Raw genomic sequence first — 14854 nt, 5'->3', positions numbered from 1 at the left:
AATTTTATATGAGCTGTAAAAATATAGATTTACCACAACAATATGGTTGTCATAAGAAAAATAAGCATAAAAAAATATACAAAAAGAAATATAAGTCATATAAACTATACAAACAACATAAGAATTTTAGCATATGACCTTCAAAAACATATGGGAAGAGAAAATATATTCCAAAATAATTTAGGAAAAGAAGTGGCAGACCTTGGATTAGAAAATATAAAGCACCAAAAGATAAGAGTAGTTGTAAATGTTATTTGTGTGGAGAAGTTGGACATATTAGACTTAAACGTCCAAAATTAGGAAAACAATCGAGAGATAAAGTACATTTGATAAAGTTGTTTAAGTTAGAAGAAGATGAGGATATATAGTTAATATATAATCTAGATTATTTAAGTGATAATGAGAGTATTTATAGTATAGAAAGTATAAATATGATATATTCAGATTCAGAAGATTCAAGTAGTTCAAATAGTGATTTAGAAGAATATATGTGTGCATTAATAGAAGAACATGAAAAAGAGTATAAATATACAAATTTAGGTTGGCCAGAAAAATGTTATAAGTGTAGCAAGTTAGTTGCAAATAAATATTATAATACATATTCAATATTGTGTGAAAAGTGTTATAGTAATAGGTTATTAGAAATTAATTCAGCAGAATTATAAGAAAGTACTGAAATATTGTTTATAGTATAAAAAAGCAAAAAAATAATTCTTTAATTACCATAAATTGTGAAATAAAAATAGCAAAGGAACACAAAATACAAACAACATCTATGATAGATACATGAAGTACAAAGAGTGTCATAAAAGAAGAGTTAGTGTCAGAAAAATATAGACAAAAATTAGCAAAACCAATGAGAATAACACAGTTTGATGAGATACCAGTTTCTTTAACACATTGTATTAATAATGAGTCTATCAAAGTAGAAAAACAACAATTTAATTTACCATTAACATTTGTTTCACCAGTAGGATCATACTCATTCATTTTAGGTTTAAATTTTTTGAAAAATTTGCAAGGTTTTTTATTGATGAATCCTAAGATAACATTTTTCAAGAGAGGCATTACAATAACTGATCAAAGTAATATTGTAGAAGCATACAAAAGCATAAGTATAGAAGAGTCTAATGGCCAAGATAGTCATTATTTAGAAAACTCAAAAGAAAATGATGAGCATAATAATATAGAAGAGTTTGATGAAGAAATATTTGAATATGAATATCCAATTTTAGAAGAAGGAACCCGTATAGAAATATTACAGTTAGATATACCAAAGAGTTTAGAAGAATTATTACAATTAGCAGAACAAACTAGAATCATAGGAGAAGACCCATAGTTATAATGGAGTAAAAATAAAAGATTAGCAAAATTAGATATAATTAATCCAGATTTAACCATTAAGACAGTTGATATGCCTTGTAGTTTATTAGATAAACAAGAGTTTAAGCAGTAAATAAAAGAGTTGTTAAATTTAAAAGTAATTAGACCCTCCAAGTCTAGACATAAATCATCAGCATTCGTTGTGAGAAAACATTCAGAGCTAAAGATAGGTAAGGCTAGAATAGTTTACAATTATAAGAGATTAAACGATAATACATATGAAGATAGTTATAAGTTGCCAAATAAGGATGAACTTATAAATAAAATTCAAGAGAGTAAATATTTTAGTAAATTTGATTGTAAATTAGAATTTTGGCAAATACGATTAGCAGAAGAATTAATTGAGTGGACAACTTTTACTTGTCCAGAAGGACATTTTGAGTGGCTTGTTATGCCATTTGAACTTAAAAATGCACCATCGATCTTTCAAAGAAAGATGGATCAAATTTAAAAAAAAATATGATAATTTTTGTAGTGTTTATATAGATGATAGTTTAGTACATAGTAAAAATAGAAATGAACATGAAAAGCACTTAGAGATAGCTTTACAAGAATTTATTAATAATGGAATTGTGATTAGCAAAAATAAAAGGGAATGATTATTCGCACTCCAAAATTCTCATTCTACACTTCAAACTTTTCATATTTATAAAGAAAAATACACTTGTGAGGAGTGTATAATGAGATTTTTTGAGTGCCAATAACACTTCCCAAATAAAATAGCATTAGAAAAACAAGATATAGAATTTTTAGGAATATATAAAACCGTGCGTCATTGATAAATGCATGCGAACTCTGCTGAATGTTAGAAGTTGGAATACCTTTATTCTTTTCTGTTTGAAGGCTTTGAAGAGCAATCTTGCTATTTTTGAAATTATTTAATGAAAGTTTTCTAGGATGTTTTGTATCGTTTTCCAAAAAAAAATTAAAGGAGACAAAGAAGGGGACGAGAAGGTAAAATCAGAAGGAAAAAGAAAAGCAGAGTTGGTGGGCAGTGAGAATCAAATCAAGTGAACTTGAGAACCACGTGACACCAAAGGATCGTCCTCAATGTCATCGGATCGTCCTCCATCCACCTCACTCTCAGAGTACCTAGCAATGCAAAACTCTACCCCATCGCCACCACCACAAACACCGTCTCCATTTCTCTCCTCCACACCCACCACCACCTCCTCCGCTGCCATTCCCATCCTCTCAATCAAAGACCCCAAAGCCCTCCTCTCAATCATCATCGTCTTTTCCATTTTCGCCCTCCTCCTCTTCCTCTCCTCCTCCTCCTCCTCCTCGTCATTCTCCTCCTCCGCTGCCTCCCGCCATTATCGACCCGACCCATTTCTCTTTCCCAACCAGCAAGCCCACCGCATCATCTACCACGACAACAACTCCTCAGATCCCACGCCTCCCTCCATCGCCTACCTCTTATCCGGGTCAAAAGGGGACTTGGGTCGGATCCTGAGACTTCTCCACGCCGCCTACCACCCCAGAAACCAGTATCTCCTCCACCTCGACCGCTCTGCCTCCGATTCCGAGAGGGAAAAGTTGGCTCTCAGAGTCCAATCACTGCCCATTTTCAGAGCTGCCCAGAATGTCCATGTCATTGGTAATGCCGATTTTGTGTACCCAACTGGCTCTTCTGCTATCTCCTTTACGCTCCATGGCGCCTCGATACTGCTGCGTCTTTCGCCCAATTGGGATTGGTTTATCAGCCTCAGTGTTCGTGATTACCCACTAATCACACAAGATGGTTCGGATGCTTTCAATTCGTGGCATTAATTGGATTTCAATTCACAGTTCTGGTGTTTTGTTCGTAAATTTTGATTTTTTTTGTATGGTTTTCTATATTGGTTTTTCTGGCTTCTGCAGATCTTCTTCACATTATGTCATTCCTGCCGAAAGATCTAAACTTTGTGAACCATTCAAGTTATATCGGCTGGAGAGAGTACGAACATTTTCCTTGGTTTATTGATTTCGAGTTTTATGTTATCGTTACTCGAGTTTTGTGGTGGATGCTGTGAATGAGTGTGAGGTTTGTATTTATTTGGTGCTACAGGTCTAGGAGATTGAGACCGATAATTGTTGACCCGGGGCTTTATCTTTCGGAGAAAACTGACATGTTTTATGCTACACAGAAAAGGGTGTTGCCTAATGCTTACCGGTTGTTCACAGGTACATTTCTTTTATTCTTTTTGTTGACTAATTTTTGCCTAATTTCAGTCCTGTATTTGACTTATTAGAGTGGAAAGTGTAATGTGGAAAGAACGATTGCCTGTAAGTTAGTGTGAGCTACAATTGCATACAATGTGTTGGTTAGGAACTGAATGAATATCAATAATCTATCTAGGTTAGCCTTGCAAAAGTTAACTGAGATTTATCCATCTACTGTACTCCCATCAGTTAGTGTTATAATTTTAAAGTGGTGGGAGCTTGTATAATTGTATGATTAGGCTATATCAGCAGTCCCACTACTGGATTCTCAGGTATCCTAATGGTAGTTAAACATGGCCGGTCATGTCAGTTAATGTTGGTTGACTTAAGTAATTAATAGTTTTAGCACAATGTCGTTTTTTGGAGGATGGGGCTCTTCAAGCATTTATTGGATTAAGGCAAACATTCCCTTGAGCCTAAATGGTTTGTCGGTTCCACTTGCATTACTTGAGATAGGAACAAATCCTAAAGGAAACATCCTTCCAGTTTGCTTACCCACTGTCATTTGTGTAAAGAATGTTGAGGGGATATGTTGTAGACCTATGTTTTGGTGGTTTAGGATAAAACTAATGTTGGCAATGAAAGAACCAATTCTTGAACAGCAATCTAGTGGTTTTTCCTTTGGTGGTGGAGAGCCTTGAGATGAACGGAGAGGACCTAGTTTAAGCCCTGCAATTGCCACTCCTACAAAGTGAGTTTGAGTTCCCAACTTAAGTAAACAACTTGGTGCTTTATCTTTAAGTTCAGAACAAAAATTTGATTACTGGTTACCAACAAACATAGAGTTGGTTTCCAATCCATAGCGTCAACTGCCAAAATATATAAGGAAGAACTCGATTTCCCCCTTGTTATCAACAAACATAGAGCTAGCGATTCTCTTTTTCATCCCCATCAAATGCTATACACTATTCCTCTCCAATTAGACACCAGGTCTCTCTCTTTCACATACACATATGAACACAAACATCTCTACATTTATTTTCACATTAAAAAAAAATCATGAGTAACTGTATCTTTCACACCCCTATTAGCTTAGTTGGTTAGAGCAGCCCTTCCGGGTTTGGACACGTCCTCACTCGTTCTTTTTTCAAGATCTTTGAGCCTCTTCCTCACTAAAGTTTCGCATCTTGTCCCGCCGCTCATAGGCTAACCTTGTACCCTCCTTACCATTATCCTTTTTGTAGTGACGAATCTTGTATGTGTTCCTAAGAAAAGGAAGTCGTCCATTTTTCGGGGTCTCGAAGGGGCGTGGAAACACATAAGAACTCTTGAATGGAAATGGAAAAGAGATGTAACTCCAGTTTCTTTGGAAATGGCAAGATCTTTGGTGCAAGAAAGAGTTGACCCGTATCATTCTAGTATGCAACATAGGAGCTACTTAAAAAATCTTGATGGTGTAAATATGCAAGATCCTTAAAGTTAACTGTTGAGTTGTCACAAAGAGACAGTGTATAGAAGTTAATATCATGTTTATACCTGGGCTGAACTTGTGGATAGATTCAAGAGTAATTGCCTATACGGCAATGACTACTCTTTTCCATTTATTAACTTGTAACTTCTAAAGGCTTTTGGAGGACTGAGACCATGGAAAAAGTGATACGTGCCAGTTATTGCTCCCGCGATGCCTGTAAGCTATCCTGAAAACACTATTACTTTGGAGATATAAACTGTTATGATAATTCACTCGTAACTGTTTTCTTACCGCTGTTATGTAAAAGCTACCCTTCTCTCTTTTCTGTATGCGCTAGGGATCGTTTGGAAACCAAGTAGGAGCACTTTATTCTAGTACAAATGAAAAAATTTGTCAAACTAACTGCTATGATTTTTTCTGCAGGTTCTTCTTTTACGATTCTAAGTCGTAATTTCATTGAATTTTGTGTTGTTGGTATTGAAAACCTGCCAAGGACTTTGTTGATGTACTTCTCAAACACACCTTCTGCTCTTTCGAATTACTTCCCCACCATTCTTTGCAACTCCCAGCAGTTCAATAAGACTATCATAAACCACAACTTGGTATATGCTAATTCCGACACACCCCCTAGAGAGAAGCCCCAGCCAATCAGTTCCACTGGTTATGATGCTATGATTCAGCATGGAGCTGCCTTTGCCACTGGACTTCAGTTAGACGATCCAATCCTTGACCGAGTGGACAGAGAAATTTTAAAACGCAGACGAGGAAAAGTTGTTCCTGGAGGCTGGTGTTTAGGTGGGTTTGCAAATGACACATGTTCAGTGTGGGGGGATGCTGATATTTTGAGGCCTAGTCCACGAGCAAGAATACTTGAGAGACTTTTAGTCAGATTGCTCTCAAATGGCACATTCCTGTCTCATCAATGCATAGACGAGTGACATGGATCCTCAATCCCACGAGAGACGGAGAAACAGATAATGTAAGCTACCCAGCCCTTCAACATTTGAAAATTTTGGAAGAGTACTGCTACGGGCTGATTATTTTTAGCGACACTAGGCTCGTTTATACTGTGTTGTAAAATGAATTACAAGTCATTGTGCTAAGAGTTGACCAAGTTGTCCTGTTGTACAAGTGATGTCTTGCCTCCACCCTCTACAAGGAAAGTAGTTTGTGTTTCTTTTTACCTCTCTTGATTACATTCTTTGTTGGAAGTCAATTGCTTCTGAAAAAGAACTTGGAAGTGCTTCTTGAAGAAGCATATGTTAGGCACTTTCTCGAGAAACCACTAAAAAGTGTTTTTAGTACCCTTAACTTGCTGTCACTAAACATAAGCACACTTAACTCACCGTAAAACACTACTACGAAACATTAACAGCATCTGTAACATAGCTAGCACTGGGACAACAGCTGCGATTAAAAAGTGATTAAGACCGTTAATTTTGTCGTTCAATTTCTAACAATGGCGTTCACTGGAATTGGAGGACCGTTATATTATGTAGTACAAAGCATCCCGAGAAGCCACTGAGCAGATGAAAGAACATCTGCCACTGCCCCCTGTCCCCTGCCAAACTTCTAAACATTTCATTACAAACCTTTCAGATACGAATAAAGTTCCCTACAAGGCTACCAGCAATGCATGTACTCCACTAGCACATCCTCAGCTCTTCTATATCTCTCCGATTACTACTCCTCGGCCGCCACACGTGCAGCGATGTTTTCTCAATGCACTGATATATATATATATATATATATATATATCTCTCTCTCTCTCTCTCTCTCTCCCTCTCCTGAGCTAGCAAGAACTTTCAGAAAACTCCGAAAAATGTGGCTACCGCAAAAACTAGAAACAACCCACCTCCCACGTATCCAACCTGATTGAAAATACGGTTAGTTTGCAGTATTGTGACACGGCATCAAACCGCAAGCTTTCAAATTTATTAATATCACGGGAAAGTTGTGGTTCTTACCAGTTTTTCGGAAATGTAATTGGCGAGAAATGCACCTCCTAGAACAGCGATAGATGTCGCAAGTACGTGTCCAGCAGTGGCTCCACTTGCCACACCCCATGGAGACTATTCAAGAAGTGTTAGAGGAAACTATCATCAAGATCCAGTTGAACATGGAAGAAAGATTTATGCTTTTATGAAACTAAACAAGGTTGAACCTGTGCAGCACCAAGAGCGATTGTGGCGAGCATTGAGCGATCTCCCCATTCCTAGAAGCAAAACCAATATAGTCAGGTTTGAAATCTTTTGTTATGAAACAGCTGGAAATAACTACAGTTTCCTTTTAGTATAAAAATTGGGACTGCCACAACTGTTCGTTCAGTAGACATAAGTTTCCTTTTAGTACAAGGGAACTTCTGCCATTTTATTGCATATGAAGGCACTGCCATTCGCATTGATATGCGGTTAAAAGTTAAAGATCACAACAATGTTGGAGAACAAAGATTTCCATGATGTCTGACATGTCTGGGAAACTTGATAGCTAAGCAGACATTTGATGTTGCTGCAGATAAGGGAAATATGCTTACGGCAACAAATACGAGGGTGAATGATTTCCAGACAATTTCAAATGGATTAGTGAGCCGCTTTGACACCTGAGAAAGTACAAAACAATAAGAATGAATAAGAACAGAACAGCCTAAAATGGACTTGGAAAAATATACGACCGCACAAAGCCTGATACATGTAAACTTGTGAATAACTAGACTACCTTCTCTTTCACAAGCTCCTCGGCTTCAGTGTATTCATCAAGCTCAGGGCTGCTTTTATCACCACTTTTAACATCACTGGATGGCAGGTCCCATGCATCTTTTATTGATTTGAGACCAAAGAATAGCAGAAGAGTTACGGCAGCATATTCTCCAATTGGCAAGGCTGTTGGCATGACCACGAAATAATAAAACAATGAGGAGACTGAATGTAAAATAGAGTTTAGATTTGTATAATATTAAAACATCAAGCACAAGTATAGTTTAACTTGTTGACACACACTGGAAATACCCAACTACGGAAGGAGTTCAGAATGGAAATGTATGACTAATCATCCATCTCTTACCATCCAAGCGCATACAAATTCATAATAATTCATTCATCAAAAGAGGAGAGAGCTTTATCTAAAAATTCAAGTTCGGTACATAAAATCTATAGGCACCTTTGATGATTTAACACTGGCTTTAATGCAGCAGCGGCATCTATGGGTAATTTGGAATTTGGTTTCTCTGACGTGGCGGGTTTCAGTTAGAATTATGGGCGAGAACTAGGATTTATTGATATCAAAGTCGATGAAGATGATGTCCATTTAGTCTATTTACAAAATTACACCCTTTTTTTCCTTGAAATTTTAGCACTCTGACATCATTTTCTGTTCAAACTTCATTTATATTGAGTTTGTGATTTTACCCAAGAGAAAGCCATAAATAAGTATATGTGTAGAGTATTACATTTCCTATGAGCACCTGAACACATGTAATCCTCCTGTTTACGTATACCAAGTACCAACAAATACTAGAAAGAACCCCAATACCACTAGGAGAGTCCCCAAAAGGTCGGCATGGTTGAACTCGAGATCATTTCTGAGTAGATCAAAATTGAGTCACAAGAATAATGTGTCTTTGTTTAAGATCTTTTTAGGCTATCTGGTAGACATTCTCAACTAAGACAAGCAAGTAGAGAACAAGATACGTTGCACGCAATGCAACATAGACAACAAACCAGCTAGCATTGTATTTGAAAACAATGATAAAGTTGGTAAATGCCATTAACAATGTTGATTAGGGACCTTAGGATGGGGGAGGGAAGTCATTTAGACTATACCTTTATCTTTATAAAAATGTTGATTGGGAAGCTGATTAGCAGTGAATATCTAACTGATCTGCTGATAGCAGTACATTAACATCCTTTCACTGGATACATATCAAAGATAAATGTCCTACATAACTAACATTCGGAAACTTACTTGTCAAGAAAATATGTTCTGGATGAAAAATGCCAAGAATTACAACTTACTTGTCTGGAATTGAGCAGGGACCGAGTTAAATATTCGCCCAATAATGACAGACAGGACTGTCATAAGTGTAAGAGCACCGGTTGAACCCAACAGAACCTGTTCAATTTAAGCAAGAAACCGAGTATTCTTCAATTAAAACTGAAGAGCAAACTAGCATTTGCAATCTAACCAACACCATTTAATTAAGTTGTTCCCACAATGATACTTCGATTGTTTTGTATTAAGGGCAGTGAAGATCATAAACAGAGATCCAATGCAACAATGGAACTCGAAACTCATGTTCAAGATATCAACAGGTGATTACAGATCACAAAATGAACAAAAGGATATTGTGATAAGTTTTCAAGAATTTTTCATCTCCTAACAATGTAACAATCTAGAGTGAATAGGGAGGGTAACATAATGCTTGAACCAATTTAGATATCAACTTAATAGGTTGTTGGAATTAAGTGCGCCTTTCCCATAATACAAGAAGAAAGCACCGACCAGTAGCACTCCACAATTGCTTGATGTAGACGTCAAAGCATTTTTTCAGAATTCATTATTAAAGGCCCGGAAGACGAAGAGCAAAGCTCTATGCTACAAACAAGCCAACTCCTCCTCCGTTTGCTCCGCTTTTCAACTCATTTCAAAAACTCTTCTTTCTTCTAAGTACTTGTCTATGTATCGGAGTTAATATACTTGAATTACTTCAGAATATTCCAAGATTTATTTTATCCTAACTGTGTTTAAGCTCGATAGATGGTGCAAAATACCATTAGCTCGACTAGAGCAAACTAATGAGCGAAACATTGTTTCTGGTTTCATTCCAAAATAAAGGCAGCACCAGGTTGAAAACAACTTAGATGTACATAGATGACTTCGAAGCACAATGCCCTTCTCCGTAACATATTAGGGGAAGAAAAGCAGAAAATAAAAAATCTTCTGTTGCGAGGAGAACCACCGCATTTTGTTTCCATAGTAGAAATCAAGGGTTTGTTCATATATTAGAATATATTCATATGTCACTAGGCATACAAACTCATTCAACAAATACTACATGTACGTATGCGCATCTGTAAAGATTGGCAGAATAACCGAAGAAAGAGTGCAATCAATCTCAATGGATACATAGTGAAACTTCAGATGAGTTAGAAAGAATCATACCAGTGCCTTGTCATATTGCATGGCCAGGAGTGCAGCAATAAAGAATGTCTGGTCAATGGACAGAAAGTATAACTTTAGGTCCACTTTCAATTCTTGTAGCACACACAATGAGAAAAAATTACAGAGAGTTCGTGTATTGGAAACTAGAATTATGACATAGGTTTTAGGTTCAATAGTTTGACTTGTTTGACCTGTCATGATGGTATATCCAATCTCAGCCAACACAATAATCAAAATAGACTTCCTTAAAATAACAAAATAGAAACTATTGAACCTAAAGAGGACAAGGGATTTGATATATCAAAATAGGTTCTAGTTAAATTTAAAGAGACTTCCTCAAAATAACTAAAATAGAGAAGCCGAGGCGAAAAATTAGTTACCTTGTCACCAATTTCAGAAACAAATATTAGAGAAAATGCAGCTGTAAAGCCTGATTTTGCGATTGCCGCTAAAAGTGTTGAAGGTCCTCCCTTCACAAATGCAATGAGAGCAAAAACTAAGGCACACCCAAGCAGCACAAGACCCACGGAGAGAGGATAAGGGATTTGAACTGGAGGCTTCTCACTGCCAAATCATGAAATATAAAGTATGGCTCAGGTGACGTTAGCAGTTTAACATCCAATGATTCGAAGGAATCTACTCCATGGACTATAACTCACATTTCAGATGAACCGTTATTGGGTGCATCACTGGGAAAGATTTTCTTGTTCTTGTTTTCCTCACTGTCTTCATAGCCTCCAGATCCGATACTAACATTAGATGCTTGGACTTGTACTTTTCTGCTGGCGGACCTCGATATCTGTCTACACCTTACTATAAATAAGTCAGCCAGTGTATTACTCAGAGCAAGCTATAAGCACACAAAAGATTGAACTTCATGGATCACATAAGAAAGGTAAACAGTGTAGCCTCCAGAGTTGTTGCAAAAATCACCACCTCAGAAACCAGACAGAGTGAAGCAAAAGAACAATGTAGTACTTCAACCATTTCGAACCAGTCACATAATTTGTTACTAGGTATGCTGTATGCACCCCGATCCACTTTAGTAATGAAAAAGCAGCAACTTGCAAATAACCTATGGGAGAGTTACATATTTCATTTCATCTTAACAGAAGCAATTCATGTCCTACCACCACTAACTGAAGAAACTGGCACCCTGAACCGACTTCCACGCACGCTCTAATTCTACACAAAACTGTGAGAATTACTATGATTTTCTCAACCCGGATTGCAAACCTTTCACAAGGGTCAATCTACAAGTACAAGGTCAACCCAGATAGGCAATGAATCTTGTAATTGACTTTAAATTATCAGAAGCATGATAACCCAACATCCAACCAACAAAACTAGCAATTAACCAAATTGTATACAAAAACAAATATAATCCCAAAGCCAATTAAGCAATATGCAACAAGTTCATCTTTGAATTACAGTTAGAGAGTAAAGGTTAAAACTTGAAAATTGAAGTAGTGATTTCAAGGGAGCAAAAAATAAAAAATAAAAAAACGATAAGAACTTACATGAGGGTTTTGTGGAAAGGGCGTGACAGCTTGGAAGAGTTGTCAGCTTCTTGCTTGGATGGAATGCCAATGGCGTATGAAGAATCCCCAATCCCAATCCCTGCATTCTTTCTTTCTTTCTTTCTTTCCTTCTGGGAGTGTTTTTTCTACAGTTTTTCCATCTTCTTTTTTCTGTGCAAGGCTGCAAGTGCTCAGATCAAACCAAAAGAACGAGCAATATTTTCTGAGTTGGGTTTTGGGATTTGGCAAAGTACAAGGTAGGATTGATTCAGCTGAGAAAGCAAGTTCTCGACCAATTTCAGTTATGAGAGTGGGGCTTTTATAGCCCGCCACGTGTGTCTTATAGAGGGATAAAATGGAAGCTTTCTAACGTGAACTCCACACGACCATAGATTGGCTATAGTTGGTACTCGTAGCCCCCAGCCGCAGTCAGGAGAGATTTTTCAATGTAACCGTCACATATATGTTATTATATAAATGGTATGATATGTGTATTAAAATGTTAATAACTTAAAAAATAAAATATCTCATCACTTACATACAAACACTTGATGTATCACTTGTGTTTCCGTCATAACTAAAAATTTCTCCAACCCTAGGTCATAGTAGACCGAGCAAAATTTACTTGGAGTTAAAATTATGAGTAATGATATACTTATAATTTATTTGTACAATTATATATATTAAATTTTTAATAGAAATAAGGTCCATCAAATTATTTGGATCTCATCTTTTTAGAGAGAATAATTGTCACATCCCGGCCCGAGCCTCCACGACATCCCAGACTCAACTCCGCCGTAGCACGATATTGTCCACTTTGAGCCCCAACCACGCCCTCACGGTTTTGTTTCTGGGAACTCACACGAGAACCCATCCTGAGAATGCTCTTACTCGAACTCGCTTAAATTCGGAGTTCCTACAGAACCTAAAACTAGTGAGCTCCCAAAAGACCTCGTGCTAGGAAGGGATGGGAATATGCATATAAGCCCTCACGGTTTTGTTTCTGGGAACTCACACGAGAATTTCCCAGTGGGTCACCACTATTGGGAATGCTCTCTCCCGAACTCGCTTAACTTTGGAGTTCCTACGGAACCCGAAGCCAGTGAGCTCCCAAAATGCCTCGTGCTAGGTAGAGATGGGAATATACATATAAGGCTTACAAGATCCACTCCCCTGGGCGATGTGGGATGTCACAATAATGTTACAAATAGGTGGTACGAGTAGCATTTTTGTAAAATTATTTACTCTTAGGTTCTAGGGTTTTTGAGTTCAAAACCTACTTCTAACTCTCTCGATAGGTGAGTATAGGTCTGACAAATAGGTCATGTTTGTCATGTTCATGTCGTTTTCGTATTATACACGTTATTTTAACAGGTCTTGTTGTGTCAAACCTGTTAAGACAACAAGTTCTAAATAACGACTCGATTCGTTAATGGGTCGTGTCGAGTTCAGGGTCATACAAGAAATTGTCATGCCTAAAGTTTATATCTGACAACTATGTCTTATTGGGTTTTTAACGGATAATCCGATAACCACCAACACGTTAACAGGTACTTAACAGGTTACTCGATAACAATTCGACTCATTAACAGGTTGACACAAACTCATTATTTTTGTGTCATTTCGTGTCAGGTTAACGAATCGTATAAGAAATTGTCACGCCTCGGTGGTTAGAAAATTACAATTTTTTATTATCAAGTTTAATTAGCGAAACAAACCTTACATTTATTTCCATTTTTCACTCATCAAGTCATCCTTGACGGGGCTTCCTAAATGTTTGGAAATCAAATCAAATTTTTCTGCTCGTAACTAGATTTTGGCTCCTCATGTGCAGTTTGAGGTCAGTGAACAATATCAATTAACGAAACATTCATATTGACAATCTTATACCCACCCCGCCCCCCCCCCCCCCCATCTTTTTTTTTTTTTTTTGCTAAAAGCACTTGTAGCATTATAATTTACCAAACAATTGCTTGCTTTTTTCACAGTTATTTATTCTTATAGCATAATAAAAGTAATTTTGAAAAGAAAAAAAAACATTGAAATCCCAAACTAGCCCTTAAGCAATTTTGAAAATAAAAATGTAGGAATCAAATATAAAAGCATTTTGGTTTATGTAAATAAAATTCGTATATCTTTTAAGGTAAAGGCAATATCAAATTAAAAAAACCAAGAGATTACGATGACAATGAAGTACCCAAAAAAATTAAATAAAAAAGGACTCTCTCACTTGGCTTAATAAGAAGACTTGTTTTAATTATTTTGTTTTAAATGGCTTGGTTCAAAACGACGTTTTGGCCAAGTCTTTTAGAAAAATAGAATAGTCTTTTTCTCATTCGTTAATTATTTGCAGAATTTGCACTAGCCAGTCCACCGATGCACTCTTCTCCTCCACCGTATACCCAAACTTGAGTGGTCCTCAAAGGTTTTCACAGCCCACTTATTCGGGTTTCTGGGTGGATACATCCACCACTAGTTAGGAGAGCTAGTAGGATCCATGTAATGGGACTCACTTAGGAAGATGGTTAGGGTTAGCTGTGTTTCTTTTGATAAATTGACCAAAGCTAGGAGAATTTTGGGATTAGTGTGTGTGGTTATGCTATAGACTAGGAAAAAAAACACGATAGTGTTAGGTTTTTGTCAAATTTTGATTCATTAAATGAGTGTTTGGTGAATTTCTTTTTTCTTTACTATTGTTTTTCGTAGTTTTGATATTTTGATAGAAGCTTGTAATAATGCTGTAGACATCGAAATTTCGGTAAATAAATGTTGACCAATAAATCAAAGTTTCGACGCTCATGTATTACATAAATTTTACACGTAGCGTATGTCTAAACAAAAAATAGAAATAAGTTGGAAAAGTCATCAAACAGGACACATGTCAACACCTGGCAGAAACGACTTATTTCATCTGGAATATTATATTCAAAATTAGGCCTTGGAAAATTCTATAAATAGAAGCCAATTTCATTCATTTGGGGGAACCAAAATCATTAGGCAAAATTCTTGAAGCTCTGAAGCTCTGAAACTCCGAAGCTCTCAAGCATCCAGGTTCCCGAAGAATCAAGAAAGCTCTCTTCGTTCTTCGTTCATCGCTCATCCTAAGATCAAGCCCAAACGGCCATTTGGATCAACAATCATCCACCAATTCAAGATCAAGCCCCGACGGCCCTTGAAG

General features: G+C 36.9%; 2 protein-coding genes across 2 annotated transcripts; one reads left to right on the top strand and one right to left on the bottom strand.

Moving 5' to 3' along the window:
- The first annotated feature begins 2191 nt into the window (after positions 1–2191).
- LOC103416454 (beta-glucuronosyltransferase GlcAT14A-like) lies at positions 2192–6182 on the top strand. Its single transcript, XM_070811047.1, has 4 exons — positions 2192–3127; positions 3247–3322; positions 3434–3549; positions 5423–6182. Exons 1-4 carry the CDS (start codon positions 2434–2436, stop codon positions 5935–5937), a joined length of 1401 nt encoding a protein of 466 aa, XP_070667148.1. The 5' UTR covers positions 2192–2433; the 3' UTR covers positions 5938–6182.
- Positions 6183–6407: 225 nt separating this feature from the next.
- LOC114820521 (protein PAM71-homolog, chloroplastic-like) lies at positions 6408–12060 on the bottom strand. Its single transcript, XM_070811048.1, has 10 exons — positions 11677–12060; positions 10816–10969; positions 10537–10720; positions 10157–10204; positions 9010–9106; positions 7715–7878; positions 7533–7598; positions 7164–7214; positions 6967–7071; positions 6408–6870 (listed from the first exon to the last, which is right to left on the bottom strand). The coding sequence occupies exons 1-10, from the start codon at positions 11780–11782 to the stop codon at positions 6805–6807; spliced, it is 1041 nt and encodes a 346-aa protein (XP_070667149.1). The 5' UTR covers positions 11783–12060; the 3' UTR covers positions 6408–6804.
- Positions 12061–14854: the final 2794 nt, after the last annotated feature.

The sequence above is a fragment of the Malus domestica genome, chromosome 13, assembly GCF_042453785.1.
Source record: "Malus domestica chromosome 13, GDT2T_hap1".
Taxonomy (NCBI): domain Eukaryota; kingdom Viridiplantae; phylum Streptophyta; class Magnoliopsida; order Rosales; family Rosaceae; genus Malus; species Malus domestica.
The sequence above is the reverse complement of the archived record's forward strand: the minus strand, read 5'-3'. Positions and strand labels throughout refer to the sequence as shown.